The 16,771-nt window shown below is 37.8% G+C and overlaps 1 protein-coding gene across 8 annotated transcripts in view; it reads right to left on the bottom strand.

Moving 5' to 3' along the window:
• The window catches only part of L3MBTL3 (L3MBTL histone methyl-lysine binding protein 3), a 102,799-nt gene that overhangs the window by 17,620 nt on the left and 68,408 nt on the right, over positions 1 to 16,771 (bottom strand). For all 8 annotated transcript variants that reach the window (XM_040238879.1, XM_040238884.1, XM_040238883.1 and 5 more), the window contains 2 exons: positions 11,216 to 11,365; positions 129 to 208 (listed from right to left, as the gene is read on the bottom strand). In XM_040238879.1, coding sequence (XP_040094813.1) covers positions 129 to 208; positions 11,216 to 11,365 — 230 coding nt within the window. The remainder of the gene's footprint in view (positions 1 to 128; positions 209 to 11,215; positions 11,366 to 16,771) is intronic.

The following is a 16,771-nucleotide window of genomic DNA, read 5'->3' as shown; positions in this document are numbered from 1 at the left end:
ATTGCTTGCAGTAACAGAACCAACCAAATGAAGTTTGTCTTTAATATAAAAGGGACTGCTACACTCCAGTTTTGATTGTTGAGTATTAATCATAATACCTATCAACAATATGAGAATATGATGGGTACCTCTGGCTTCATGTGGTGTCCTCAGCTCACTTTCTGTTCTCTCTTCAAAGTCTTCTTTGACATCCTCAGCACGCTGGTCTCTGAGAAAAATAGAAATGTTTAAAGAAATGATTCAGCACTGCACCTCGGAAACTGTTATTTAAAATTTAAAAACCAATGGTATCATTAAAATGTTAGGAAGGATTTTTAGTTTTATTAAGAAGCAATTAATACTAAGAACACCTATAAATGTTCATTTCCTTCATTATCAATTTTCATTCACTGTTCAGAAAGCTAAGAATGTTTTATTAAGGTTAACTATTCTGAAAAATGTGGCTACTGAATAGTTCAACTTCAAATTGGGACACATGTTCCTGAGGAATATTACTTGCACTGTTTGGTAAGACTACAATTTTAAGGAAAAAGAGGGTTTTAAAGTCAACATCATTTAATCAAGTCACCATATACTACTCCGCTCTGGGATTTGAGATTGAGATTGTTCAGGAGAATCAAACTCAATTCTAGGAAGCTTTTCCTGGCTTAATTAGGTTAAATTCATGGGCTGAACTGACTCCATCTCTTTCTGACCAGGAATGACCTAACGCTAATTGAACCATGTCATGAATGCTCTAAAATGGAATGGACCCATTACAATCCTAATTCAGAGCTTTATCCTGAAGTCAGGCACAAAAACGGCTTTAAAGGAAACCAGGCCCAGGCTATGTATATTTTCTTTAAAACTAAATTTCAGGGATTTAAAAATTTTAACCTAATCTATTACATACTCAGGGTTCAAAATGAATACTTCATAATATTTTATAATCCTCTGTACTTATGTTCTGTTGTTTCATATGCTGTTACCTTTACAAATATCCTTAGTTTCTTGAAGACTCAGATCACACTTTTGCTCAGTGTTAAGAAAAGGGAAAATACCCTTGAAGCCAAATATCCCAACAAAATATAGAAGAGTTTTATAATCTTAATTACTGAGGCACTTATTTATTCCCTATTTGTAACAACAGTAATTTAACATAATGACGTCAACACAGTAAGCATGTGATAAATAATATATCCACTACTTCTTTTTTAGAAAGATCACTTCCAGAGATATGTGAAATTTCATTGGAATCTGAGCTCCCTGGCTTAGTTTATACTAAAAACAATCTTTATAACTGTGAAGGATACTTGCTTATTTGAGAATGGAAAGAATCACTTTTATTTTGCAATAAATTTTTTTTCTAAGAAAAATCAATTAATGACTATGGAGGCTCTTACTCCACGGAAAGTGGGGAGATAGAGGTACAGTGAAAACAAGTAGGAAAATTAAAGACAACTGGAAAAAGGACATTAAGTGATAATAGAAAATTGTCTTCTATGTAAAAAGAATTGATAATTACACATTAAAATCACATTATGCTAAAAATAGCTTATGTGATCTTCTGCATTTGTTTCATATTAAACTGGAAATAATAGTTTTTGAGTCCACAAATTTATCCCAGTTATTGTGGCCACTGAAAAAAATGGTCTGTGGATAACTAATCTTAATGCTGTTATAAACAATCACACATTAGAATGATGTATCTTAAAACTAGCATTTTTCTGAGTCAAAGGAAATAAATTCCCAATTAATTAGCATAATTACCTAAAAGCTTTAATTAATGGTTTTAAAAACCCCAAATAAAACACCCCCAAAAGAAAACAAAAACCAAAGCCCAAACTGAGTCCAAAGGCTAAAATTAAGTCCTAGATTTTTCTGTATATTTCATTTTTTATGATTGAAATTGTCCACTGATAATTAATGCTTATTTTTGTGGTTTCAGTAAAGTATATTATATATTCCTTTAAAGTAAACTTTGTTAAAGTAAAGCTATAAGACTGAAGTATGAGGAAAGTTCTTTTGTATTCTTATGCCAAAATACAATATGGATGATTTATGAAATGTAGGAAAAGAATCATTTTCTAGGAGGAAACAGAAATAGAAAAGGAAAATAATATGTTTGACCCCAAAAGTTTCTTTGTGCCTGAATCTGCCATAATCTATCCCCAAAGAGAAGCAAAAAAGAAACTTTCTGCTCTTATTCACATTACTTAATTACAAAAGCATGTTCAGTTCTCATTTTCCTTAAACTCATGATATTTCATTAAATTTAACCCATATAAACTTGTGAACATATAAATATGGATATTTATTTGCACCAAAACAGAACACAAGAAAGGTTTACTGAATCTTTTACTTCCAATTAATATATTGAGCCTGCTAACTCCTTAAACTTAAAAGTGATTAAGTCCCCTAGGGTTCTGATGTTTCCTTTAGTGAGATCGTTGGTGGTGTGGGGTCTATCTGAATAGTCTATTAGAACAGGTATTATGAAACTGATGGGTGAACAGAGCCCCTGAAGGAAACAGACTCCTGATCAAGCACATACAGAAATGTGGAAATAGTGTTAATGAGAAGTAATAATAAAAGTTAATATACTTTAGAACATACTATGCACCAAGATTGGCTGAGTTCTTTACATGTCTGATATTTCATAACAATCACTGGAAGAAGGTTCTGTTGTTACATTCGCTGAAACTTGGAGGTTAATCCCAAATTTTCAGAACTAGTATAGAACCAGGTCTTAACACACCAAAATCTATACTTAGAAATAATTATTACTTGTTTTTTACCTTTGTGTTTTTCCAGAATACAGTACACATCCCTATTATATACACTTAAAGGAAACTTGCCTTCTTGTATCATAATCTTATTAAAATTTTCAACTGTCTTTTATTGATAAAGTTAGGAATGAAGAATCTGACTCATTAATATCCTTTCTTGTTTTATATTTTACTTAAAAATCACTTTCTGGATTGGACAACCAGTATTTCTCTCACCCATAAGTTTAGAAATTTCATTGCTAATTCTGATTGAATAGGTACTGTTATGAATTTCTTTCTCTATGCAAAAATGAAATGCTTTATTGAGGATATTAACTTTCCAACCAAAAAGTTATTCTAGCTATACTGTCTTCCAATTATAAACAAAACATGTTTATATCAGAATGTCGAAACTCTGTGATAACATTATTACACACTCTGGAACATAATACAAGATATGCTTATTGAAGATTTTTTTAAATGACAACCCAAAATATTTTTATGTTGTACTTTAATATTATGATTTTGCTCTACTGTAAAATTCTTATCTTCTCCTCTGGATCACCATTTTTCATTACCAACAATTTATATTAGGAAGGGAGTACAAGCTGATTAGGCCCAGGGTGTGTATTATAATGTGGAGAAAGCAGCCCAGCAGTGGTGACATGTATGGTCTTTGAAGGTGAATAGACCCGGTTCAACTTTCAGCTCTGCTACTTACTAGCCCTATATGACCTTCAGCAAGTTACTGAACTTTCCTAACCCTCAGTTGCATCTTCTGTAAAACAAGGATAATAAATCCTTTAACTCACAGGCATTTTGGAGGACTCAACAAAATAATGTGTAAGAAGTCCTTAATGCACAGCCAGACACATAAGTAGGAGCATGATAAATGTTTCCCTTGGGATCTGAGAATTTTTAAGAACCAGTTTATTTCAACATTTCTTTAGCCTGAATTGAAATATAATCATATTATATTTAGCTATATAATCATATATATTTAGCTATGATTATATTTCAATTCAGGCTAAAGAAACATTGAAATAAATTGGTTCTTAAAAATTCTCAAATCCCAAGGGAGACTACTGTATTCCAGGCACTTTCCTAAGTGCTTTTACCTGTGTTAGATCATTTAATCCTCATAATGTCTATGTGAGGCAGATACTGTTAGTACATTCCCATTCTAGAGACAAACCCCTCTTGGTCACATGTTTACACAGCTAGTAAGTAGCAGCCCAGGAAGTCTGACTGTAGTCTGGTTCATAACCATTTCTCTAAAGATTGTTTTAAAACCTGAGAAAAACAAGTTACATAAAGAAAACAGATGTCAGTAAACAATTTTATCCTAAAATGTAAGTAATTCTTAAATATTGTTATTAATATTATTATTTAATTAAACATTAATTATTAATTAAATATTAAGTAGGACCATTTATCATGCTCCTACTTATATCTTACTCAAGGGCTTCCCAAGTGGCTCAGTAAATAATCCACTTGCAATGAAGGAGACCTGGGTTTGATGCCCGGATCAGGAAGATCCCCTGGAGAAGGGCATGGCAACCCACTTCCATAGGCTTGCCAGGAGAATACCCATGGTCAGAGGAGCCTGGCAGGCTCTTGTCTATGGGGATCACAAAGAGTCGGACACGAATGAGCGACTGAACTGAACTGAACTGAGTGACTAAGCACAAAATCTTAGTGAAGAATACTCTGTAGGCTTTTAATTAAGACAGTGGAATCCACTCAAATGGAAAAATGTTTTCTTTCTGAGTCAGCATCCTTTTTTTTTCCTCTGTAATTATGTGTCATGCTTTAGATGTCTTACTGTCTTACTCAAATTAGACTTTGTGGTAAATATTAGTGAAACAAACATTAGAAGAGTAAATACATAGCAACAGGATAGTATCTGAATGCAAACAGCTGGATTTCTTCAAGCTTATTTTTCATTTAAAAACAATCCCTAGCCAGTTATGTTTCAATTAGTCATCAGTCTGTTAAAAATAATACTGAAAAAATATGAAACAATTATTCTGTTTCAATTCAGGGATTTCAGCCAGCTCTCTAACTCCAGCATGAATTTGGCTTGGCTCATACCTCAAAACCACTCCATCATTCTCCTTCCAGAATAGCTTACTCTAGCCTCATTGGGGCTTTGTTAGAACTGTAAATTACTTGTACTTCCAGGAACAAGTGGGGACACAGTGAATGTTGTGAGAACTGTAAAAAATGTAGTTTCCTAATCTGAATATTAAAAGGATGTCTCTTTGCATACCCCCAGCACTTTGAAAAAAAGTTTCTGGGCTGAGGTCACTAACAGTAAAAAAATCAGATGGAAATCTTAAGAATAATATGTTAGAGGGACTTTAAAATTAGAGAACCTGAAATTGTCTCCAAAATGCCTCCTACTAATTAAGAGAAGATTGTGCTGAATGTGTCCAAACTAGGGGGTCGCCACATTCAAAGGGATTAGAAAAAAATGGCAAATAAAACCAATGGCAAATAAAACTTTCATGTCTACAGTTAACATCTGAATAAAGATATTTAAAAATGAAATTCCTTTTGAGACAATACACGAACAATAGTTTTTACAGCATTTTTCCTAAACACAGCTCAGGAAAGGTCAACACAGTTTACTATTTACCTAATGATTACAAATAAAAAATTTTGATTAATAAGGCTGTGTGCATGCTAAGTCACTTTAGTTGTGTCCAACTCTTTGCGACCCTACGGACTGTAGCCTGCCAGGTTCCTCTGTCCATGTAATTCTCCAGGAAAGAATACTGGAAAGGGTTGCCATGCCTTCTTCCAAGGGATCTGCCCAGCCCAGGGCTTGAACCCATGTTTCTTGCCTCTCCTGCACTGGCAGGCGGGTGCTTACCACTAGTGCCACCTGGGAAGCCCTAATTAGTTAGGCTGCTGCTGCTGCTGCTGCTGCTAATAAGGCTACTAAGTTATAATTATCATAAGGAACATGTTAGTGAAGAAAGGAATATAATGAGTAAGTAAATATAGTGGATGTTATCAAGATACAAAAGAAACTCCCCAGTAAAATGAATTCCTCAATTAATTTATCAATTCTTGTATAAAATGAAAAGGTGAGATTTGGGAAATAAAGATCATGTCATAAGAAGAGCAGGACTGCATTGCTCTCATGCTGCTGTCATAGAAAGGAGAACAGATGTCATTTTCTAGTGTATATAAAAGCATCTCCTGAGTCAAAACTAAGTGCTATTCGAGGAGATAAAGTAAGACCCTGTCTGCATGGGTGCCTTGGTGTCACAGCAGTTGGCATCTGGATTGCAAGTGTTTTAATAACCCAGCTCCTCCCTAGCGTGCATAAACAACTGCATAGATTTGATGCAGATTCCCAAGAACTGGAATATTTGACAAGTTTCACAGTTCCTAAGCCATATCTGGCAGCATATCAACTAAAGGAGCGGGGGGTGGAGAGGCTTTACAATAGGCAGGGGATGCCCACAGATTAGAGGGAGTTATCAATACCAAGTCCTCAAGACCACAGTACCTTAGGAAGCAAAACAAAGCTTCTGAAGATTTCTAATTAACTTTTGCCATCTTTTAGAACTTTTGTCTCTAATTTTACTCTACTTGATTTTACAGTTTTGCAAAGTAAAGAGATGTATATATGCTTACAGTTTCATATTTTATGTTAGTTTGTATTCCCATCTGTTTCATGAAGCCCTTCTTTTGGGTACAGATGGGCAAATCTGATTCATCCTAACTTTGTAAATCAGACTGAAGCTGCAACTCCTGTAACTGCTCCACATAATTCTCAGAGGAGAAACACTGGATCCACAACGTGAAAAGCTGTTTTAATGGCCTATATAAGACTGATTTGAATTTTTTCTTTGGATATAGGTTAGTAATGGCATTTGCCTTGCAAGTTAATATGAGCATTTGCAGGTATTTTTAAAAGGCTTTATTATGTTTCTATGGTTATCTCTAAGCAGGCTTAAACAACATGGGACCTTAAAACATTATGTGATTTTAAACAGAGATAGCACCTAATTTAGAAACACAATGACAAGCAGCTATAGAATATATTCAGGAGAATAAGACTAAGTCAGACAGATGCTGATGTTCTCTGGTAACACATCATGAACTATTACTCCAGAGAAGGGTCTTTATATTCAGTAATGATTCTCAAGGTCTGGGTTATAGATCACTTGCTTCCATCATCTGGGGGTGCCTGTTAAAAATGAACTGGGATGCAGCTTACATTTTCTAAGTCAGTATCTCTGGAGATGGTACCTTAAGGCTTGCATTTTAACAAGCATCTGCTATTTCTGATGCAAAACAAAGTTTAAAACTTTGAAAGGTTTTATTCAGATATATAGAGAAACATGTTCTCTTACTCAGCTGCAGACATACAGAGAGGTAAGGTTATTGGTCACCAGAAACCTGCACTGACTGGCAGAGCCCACCAGTCTTACCATCTGCTGCCAGGAGGGCAGTGAGGGCAGAGATGAGCTGCTGATCTTCCAAGGAAAATATCTCACTGAAAGCTCCAGATACAATACTGAGACTCCTTATGCATTGATGAATTAATGGATAACTGGGAAAGGATTACAATCTCATATTTCTATCTATATACACACTGGCAACTCATTCATTAGCTGACCATCCATTTGACAAGTCTCTGTAAAGAAAACAGACCCAAACATTCAGTACACCTACAGAAGTACTCAAGGTAGAGCCCTCTTAATGTGGAGCAGAGCTTCCCAGCTAGGATGCCCTGACGCTCAGGTACAAGTGTTCTGAGATATTGCTGCTGGTGGTCCTGTCAGTAAACAGGGCCCCTGTCTAGTCACCCAGAGGCAGTCCCAACCACTTTCTCATTAGGTCATACAAATGTCATTTGTATGGTATGGTTTTCTATGTAGGGAGGAAGGCAAACAACAGTTTGGGAAACATTGCTCTAATTTATAAAAGCACAGGTATGTATGTGTTTGGGGGCTTTATCTCATCATTTAATAATCATCTCTTAGATATCTGGTATGGGGATTGTACAAAGTTGAAAAAGTAAGAAGTTTTGCTGGAATTTAAAAAAAAAAAGGCTACAGAGAGGTGGCCCCTTAGGTGACATGACTGATAGGTCTCCTCTGAAGGCTAGTGGATGACTCATGGCGGCCTTCCAGCCTCACGGAGTGTTGGGTAGTATACTTGGCACTGAGGGTGTCTAAAAGAATCAGAGAAGATGTGGCCTCTGCCCTTGTAGAGCTTACCAATGAGACAAGCACACAGACTCAGAGGAAGTATCTACAGAGAACCATCAACAGTTTGGGGATATATAACACGAAAGCAAGTAATGAGGAACCTGACCCAGGGTCTGCAGCAAAGGATGAAGCTTCCCTGGGGAAATGGCAGTTACCCTGAAGCCCATGAGGTGAGACTCACTCGGACAGGTTAGAGATGGGGATTCAAGGCAGAGAGAAAAGGTTTGAAGACCAAGGTGGCTGAAGCATTAAGTTTAAAAACGACCTGATAGGAAAAAAGCTGGAGAGTTCAGCAGATACCAGATAACACTGGTTTTGCAGGCTACATTCAGAATTAGGCCTTTAATTCGAAGAGTAAAGAGGTGCCACTGAAAACTTTAAGCAGGGAGATATATTCCCAAATGAACTTTTAAAATGTAGGTTCCTGGGCTCCAGACTGAAAGGTTCTGGCTGGTTGGGCCCCCAATCTGAATATTAGAGATGTCAGGGGATCAGATACAGAGTCAGGCCTGGGAAGCCTAGATAAGGAACACCAGTCGTCCATGGGTCTATTCCGAGTAGGTGGCCTATGAACTGGCCCTTAAAATACCTTTTCTGGTATGAAAAAGACATAGGTATTCCTCAAACTGTTCATTTATCTGGCCTTATTATTTCTGCTTCTGGATCAAAAGCAATGCCAGCATACTTCATTCTGGTGCCCAGCTGGCACCTGAAATGGGTGACTAGGCTGGTGCAGCAGACACTGTCAGCCGTGCCTGGACCACGTCCCCTGACCACCCACTGTGCCCACCTGTCTCACTTGCTCCGCCTTCCCAAGGGTTACCTGGGTTCTGGCAGCTCTGCCTGCTGTGTGGCAGGGGATGTGCTGGGGCATTTGCTCATCCTTCCACCCTGGCAGCCTCGCTCTGTGACCAAAGGGAACTCTGGTGTTTGTTTTTTCCACTTTAGTCATTTTTTTCATTGAAGGATAATTCCTTTCCAAGTGTTTAAAATAGCTGAGCGCGTTCATCGCTATTGTGGGAAAACCTGAGATGTGTGTTTTACACAGCCTCCCAGAGGGGCCCCAGCAAGACTGTGTTCCTGCTGTTCACAGTGGTAGCTGGTGTGACAGTGAAGCTTTTACCAGCTGTCTTCCCTTCATGGTCTCACCTCCTTACTCCCCGACTGGCGCTTTCCTCACCTCTTAAATAAACCACCTGCAATCAAATCTTTGTCTCAAGGTCTGCTTCTGGGGGTGCTAGCTGTCTCTTGCTGTGCCAAATGCCTTTAAAAAAGATACAGTCTGGTGGACCAATGTTTTGAAAATTATGAAGGACGCAAATAAAACGTGTTAAAACCTGACTTGGAACTCCATCCACGTGAGTAACGATTTTGAGAAAAGAGGAGAAAACATTATCTGACATCATGAGAATCATCTTGTTTGAGTGCTCTATCCAAAGTTTAACCTAGGTATATGTATATATTTAAAAAATGTGCCGGCCTTCCTTTGCTTCTCCGGAATAAAAGAAATAAACAAGCAAACTATTCCTCTTGCAACAAAACTAATAAAAACTAACATTTATTGAGGACTGATTACTTATTACTCACTGTTCTCAGAGCTTTGTACACCTTAGCATTCTTAAGATCAGGCAAAAGAATCAATGATCAAAAAATTTCATGTCTGCTATACACACTACTATGTATAAAGCAAGTAACTAATAAGGATCTACTGTATAACACGGGGAACTCAGTACTCTGTAATGGCTGATATGGGAAAAGAATCTGAAAAAGAATGTACATATGCATAGCTGATTCACTTTGCTGTACACCTGAAACTAACACAGCATTTTAAATCAACTATACTCTAATAAAAATCTTTTAAAAATTAAATTTTTAAAAATATGAAATACATTCATACAGATTCACTTACAGCTAAGAAGCCAGCTAACTTCAACTCTGTTAATTCTACCTTAAAGCAACCATTCTCAAGCCATAAGATTAGACTTCTTTATTAACAACCTTTCATTTGTTAACATTTTCCTTTCTGCTGTGAGGAAACTGAGCCCAGCTATCCAGCCCAGGGCCCAGAAAGTTAGTGAAAAGCCTGTAAGGTCAAACTGCCAGCACTTCAGAGTATCCTTTTAAAATTTTACACAATATCTTGGCTTTTGAAATTGAAACTTTAACGATCCTTACCTCCTTGTGAGTCAATGAACTCTGTTGCTATAATCACTACTATGTGAATTAGTACTTCCTTTGTCTTAAAGTAAATTTCCTCAAGTGATATGCCCTCATTATAGGGTTCTGAGTTAGGTGAATGAGCTTAGGTTACATTACTCATGGTTTTAAGGATTAAGAATAAATCATCACTGTTGTTTCTAATTAAAGAGGTTACAACTCTCCTTCATCCACAGGGCAAAACTGCTTTTCTGTGAGGATACTGATATTTTAAATGCCATTGCTTCAACAACATTGCTGTGAACTGAGAATCAGACTAATTAATTCAAATGTTCACTTGGTACATTCTTGAGAATAGAAGCTACCAAATATTAAAATAATCAAAGAACTACCTTGCCTTAGATTTTAAAGACTTTCCATAAAAGAAAAGTCCCCAAACATAAGTGTGAAGGATCATCGTTCTATTACTCTGTTTTCTCTTTGTCGTATTTCAGTCAACACAAGGACAGAGGCCACTTACTTAAAGATACAGCAAACAAAACCTGGTTCTTTACTGGAATAATCCACAGAGGTTAAAACGTTCCAACTTAACTCTATAAGTAAAATCAAAACCAAATGACTGAGTATATTGTACAACAAATACCCTAATAATTAAATGAAACAACGTAGATACAAGCATGTGGCATATAATGAAAACTAAAAAGAAGGTCCATTCCTCACAGGGTATCTATCATCTTCTTTACAGAGGATAATCTTATATAAATATGGATCAGTTCATTGAGAAATATGAATTAGCAGGAAATAAAATGACTGGGACTTCCAAACTTCTAATATCAAGCAAGTTCAGCTAAAAGATGAACAAGAGAAATCTTGCCTGATGTGCATATACTTTTACAAAAAATCTGCCTAAATTGTTTTAAATCCAAGTATTGACCCCCACCATTATTTCACATTAAGTCAGGGGCATTTTCAGTAATGTACTAGAAGACATCACCATAGAGCACAAAACACCTAAGGAAAAAACTGTCTTTCAACCACAGTACCTCCGAATAACACTAATATTACCACTTTAATTACCTGGTTTCAGGAGACGAAGAGATTTCATTTGTGTCTGCCCTTTTACTTCTTGGAAATGATGGACTAGCTGGAGGCATTTCACCACTTAAACGATCTGGGAAAATTCGGTCTTTATTCAAATTGATTTCTGAATAGGGACAGTTGGCAGCACTAAAACGTTACAAATCGAAAAAAGAAAGAAGAGAAGATTCCTATTAGACCATAATTACTTCTTCCAATTAAGACAACAAGCTACAAAATGTGAAATGCAAAAATTTAACTGAATATATAGTTACATAGATTAAACACATAGCTTAAAATATTTTACCTTTAAAACATAATTTAAGTATATTCTGATAAAAAATATGTCTTTGCCCTAAATTTTTAAATACAGTCTCCTGCAATCTCTGGAAGTGAGTAATGGTCAATGAAGGATTCCCTCTTGTGCTGTCCAAGGGCAGGGCCTGTGTGTAACTCTGTGAACAATCAGCCCAAGAGAGAAGTGCTTTAGGAGGGTTAGTGACAGAGGTGGCAAAGACGCAGATGACTGATAGAACAGACCTGCTTCCTAAAGTGATTCCAGGGTCATCACAAACTGTTTAATTTCCTTTGTAACAGCTGCTGCCCTCTAAAGGAAGGAGGTTCCCCCATTTCCTGTCTCCAGGCCCATATGCATTCATGATTGCCCAGAAAAAAACATCATCCTCTAGCTAATCCTGTTCCTGATATGAAAAAGGACAAGAAGGCAACTTGGATAATGACACGCTTAGCTCCCTTCCCTTCCACTGGTGACCACTGGGTTGGTCTCTAAGATTCTGTCTGGGGATCATTCCTGTCATCCAAGCAAAGGGAGTCTGGGTCACTAACTGTTCAATCAGCATGAAGTCAGGACACTCCTGTGTCTGGGCCCCAACCTTCTGACTCCAGGACAACTGGCAGCTTCTGTATCTTGATACAGAATCAACCACTCTGACTAACTCCCTATCTTGGCCCTTGTTTTTAGGAAACCTCCTGAAATCTGGAAATGATGTGGAGTTAGGTAAATTATACTAGTGTCCTGCATATTCTTTTCCTCAGATTAGGTAATATTTGGGGGAAATTCTTAAACACTGCCTTTCTGCCCTCTACCAAGAGAATCTGACACATCCTCCTGGGAGGAGAGAAGAGTGTGCACAAGCTCCCAAAGTAATTCTGCAAATGGTCTACAAAATTTATCACAGATAACTTGTAAGCAAAGGTACATCTTTATTTTCTTTACTTACATGTTACTTTATACTGCCATGTCTTATAATAAACATGGTTAAAACCAAATTCATCTTTAATGAACTCCCTTCCCCTGAAAACAAAAAGGATAAAAAACACAACTATCTCTTCTTGCTCTGATTTTTTCTTTCTGATAAAGGAAATACATTAACCAACTCTCAGATCACAGTCAAGTTTGATTTTGTTCTTTCTTCCTCATATTGTGTATGTACCCTATTGCAAATTATCTACTTGGTGGCTCAGACGGTAAAGGATTTACCTGCTATGCAGGAGACCTGGGTTCGATCCCTGGGTTGGGAGGATCCCTGGAGAAGTAAATGGCTGCCCACTCTAGTACTCTTGCCCGGAGAATCCCATGGACAGAGGAGCCTGATGGGCTACAGGCCATGGGTTGCAAAGAGTTGAACACAACTGAGTGACTATCACTCAGGAAAAAAGTGGCAGGAAAAAAATACGAATATAATTTTTTTGATTAATTTCTTTTGACACATAATATGTTGCTCTTCCTAGAATATCATACCCATCAAATGTTTGACTCACTGTTAAACACCTGGCTTTACAATTATTGAATAACTGTCTGTATGTTCATTTTGAAATTCATCAGATATGAAGAAAGAAAAGAAAATGAAGGTGCTGATTTTAACCCCACTCTAACATAGGGAAGATGCCCGGATTTTTAGATGGGCTGGGTTCCCACCTACACACTACAGTGAATAGCTGTAGTTTAGAAGGTTTATAAGCTCCCGAAGGGCAGCCCCTTCCTATTTGTTGATTAAGTGAAGGAAGAGGATGTCTCTCTAGACCACCATATGTAAACATGGGTAGCTCAGAGAGGCAAGGCTGCAGAATGAGACTTGACACCTAAATATCCCCCTTATCTCGGTTGCGAGGGCCAAAGGGAAATTTCAAACTCTCATTTTGAAGCAGGGAAACAATCACAGCCTTCTGAACAAAGATATACTATTGGGCCAGGATGATCAACCAACACAACCCTGTGCTGATCGGCTATACATATTGTGCTAAGCCTTCTCTTCTTCTGAACCCTGAGAAAAATCAAATGGGTTTAAACATCTCCAGTTCTTACAACTACTCTGGGACAGAAACAGACACCAGCTGGTTCCCATAGTGGGAGGTGATTTAAAAAAAAAAAAAAGGCACAGAATGCAAATGAAGTGTGCACAGAGGGATGGGCAATGCCCCAGACGGAAATCAAGAACCTGGCTCTAAATGTGCTCTGCAGCTCTGTCCACAATGAGCAAACAAACTTGGAAGACTCTGTTTTACAAGACACTTGTAAAATGAAGAGAACGACAACAAACATTACACAGATGGAGTGTGTTACCCAGGGTATGTTGCTTTACTTGCATGATGTCATCTAACTCCCAAAAACCTGGAAAATCATTCCTATTCTAATGCTCATTTTATAGATGCAGAGACTGAGGCTTTAAAAAAGGTAACTTGCTTAGTATCATCCCATTAGCATATGAACTCCAGTTGTCTCCTACAGGAGCAAAAAGTACCTTGCAATATTGAATTTTTTCTTTATCCCTAATCCATGACAATTAAACCTGAGAGTACCACCTCTTAGCGAGATGATGCTGCCAGACAGCTATGAACTGTGTGCACGCTCAGTCATGCCAACTCTTCGTGACCCCATGGACTGTAGCCCAGCAGGCTCCTCTGTCCACAGGATTTCCCAGGCAAGAATACTGTAGTGGGATGCCATTTCCTCCTCCAGAGGATCTTCCAGACCCAGGGATCGAACCTGAATCTCCTGCAATGGCAGGCAGATTCTTTATTACTGTACCGCCAAGGAAGCTCAGAAAGGTTAAATATGAACTGAGGCAGTACTTAACCTTTCTGGGCCAATTTCCTCATTTTTAAGTTTATAAAATTCATATGCAATTTTAATGATTTTATAAACACAGAAGTGCTGATCAAACTGCTCTGGGAAAAGTGGGTTTCACTAGGCTTATAATCATTTTCATTTTTCTTGTCTATTCAGTTTCTAATAACAAACATAAGTAAGGCTTGGCCCATGGCACAACAACAGGTACATACTTACAAACAGTCATGGGCACATGCAATTATACATGTACACACAACTCTGCTGTTACACAGTTCCCCAGACATCAGGGGAACAGATGCACACAGGATTGCACAGCTCTTTCCTATGAGGACTTTATTAGGGTGAACTCTGTTCTATTAGCAAATCATTCCATGCCTGCTATATATATATGAATTTTTGTCCCACTGGCCCCTGTAAGGAGGCAGTTTTCCTTGGAATGACTGTCTGGTGTATTAGGAAAGGGGGAAAAAACGGCCTTGTTCACCACCTCCCACTGCCACCTTTACAACCTTTTTAGTTGTAAATACATTTATTTAAACAACTGGACGATGTCTTCCATTTCCTAAGTGCTCACATGGTCATTCTCACTCTGTCAAGACAGGAATCTATAAAACACAAGTTCTATCCAGCTACTGTGGCTTGCATGAGAGTCTAGCAGTTAAGAGTAGGAGCTTTAGTGCCTTAACAGCCTAGGCTGAATCCTGGGTCTGCCACTCTCCGATCTTGGGTACTTTTCTCAAGCATTCTAAATCTCTGTTCCCACTTCTGTGAAACAGAGATTAGAGTAGTGCCAGCTTTATAAAGCAGCTGAGAGAATAAAACAAGATAACAGATCTAAGTCCTAAAACAGAGCCTGGCACCTAGGAAGTCACACACACACAAAGCCTGCCTAGAATTATTATTTTAAACGGAGAAGAAGGGAAACACTTAACCCCTACTGGGTAAAAGGCCATCAGCAAAAATAAACAACAGCATTAAAAACTCCATTAACATGCCTTGCTTATAGAGGCTCACTGCTTCCCTCAGGAAAAGGTGATGATTCTGAGCACTACCCATTCATGCATCTCCAAATCCCTGTTTATACCATGCTGGCCTCCTTAGAAGTGAGGCCTCCTCTGTACAGCCCATCACCTAGCCCAGTATCTGCACACAGAAGGCACTCAATAAATGTTTGTTCCATGAGTGGACTGAATCTTGAATTAAAATGATGACTGTGGTTTGAAGGTGTATGTCCAGAGTTATTAATTTTTAAAAACTCTCCATGGACTTTATAAATATCCTTTAGAGGTTGTAGGAAGTACTCTCTATTTTGTTTTTCCTGTTTAATTTTACTGAGATAAAATCTTACATAGGGAAGATTTACTTCACTTCTGAAGACATTAGATATGCAAAATATTCAGTTTTATATAGCTTTAGTTTTCTTTTAATCTCTCCTCATTACGATCTCTCAGTAAGCCAAATGAGTGAATCAAGAAAGGGATATACCATGACATAGCCAATATTAATACTGCCTTGCTAGAGACAGAATTGTCATCTGGCTTCTGAGCATCTCTAGAAATGGGAACACCATATCCACATCCAACTCGCTCACTGATCGTTTATATCACCACATTTAAAAACAGCACATTCTTAAATTTCATTGTTGAGAACACATTTGTATTTCCAACACTTCTTAGATCAAATTCAACTACTGTAATTTTTGGAGATGCTAACAACACATCCTAGTCAAAACATAGCCTTGTGCTTACATAGTCACAAAACTGATAATTCTTGCCAAAAGAGCAACTTTCTTTGTTATCTAAGCAAAGAATGCATGTTTTGATCTATGCAATTTCTCACATTAATCCGAAGAGAATTTTCTCATTATGTTTTCCTAAACACAGCATTCTTGGCAAGGACAAAAATAAGCGCCAGCAAAATGAACCTGTCAAAGAACATTCGTGACGCAGCAGCTCTTCCACAAGTCTAGTAAGGAAATGGTAAACACACTGTGGCTACTAAGGGTTAATGTCCCGCCAGATAAAGAGCAGTAAGTGCTATGAAGAGAACAGCATATTCAGGAAGACCAAGAAAAGCCAGTGGAGTGGGCTGAAAAAATGGGAAGCCACGACCCAGCCAGAAGTTGACCCTGTCTGCTAGTCCTCTGGCTTGCGTTCCTGCCCCAGACTATGCACAGATCTGCTGGCTATGTCTAACAGGTGACAGGAAATGAGCACTTCTGTATCAGTGCATGTCTTATAAGCTGCGATGTCTACTTCTTCCTCTTTCATTCCCCCAAACAATACGTCATTCTCCACCATGGCTTCAATTATACTGATTTTTTTTTAAACCACATTTCTCCATAACATCTTATATGATTCTCCTCATAATTTCTCCCTTCACTTAGAAAATACAACACTGCATCTTTGAAAAAACACTGCAGAGACAATCACTGAAAGTTTGTGAAATGGGGGTAGACCACCTCT

The sequence above is a fragment of the Oryx dammah genome, unplaced genomic scaffold (assembly GCF_014754425.2).
Source record: "Oryx dammah isolate SB20612 unplaced genomic scaffold, SCBI_Odam_1.1 HiC_scaffold_4, whole genome shotgun sequence".
In the NCBI taxonomy this organism is placed as follows: domain Eukaryota; kingdom Metazoa; phylum Chordata; class Mammalia; order Artiodactyla; family Bovidae; genus Oryx; species Oryx dammah.
Note: the sequence above shows the minus strand (reverse complement) of the source record. Positions and strands in the feature narration are given on the sequence as shown.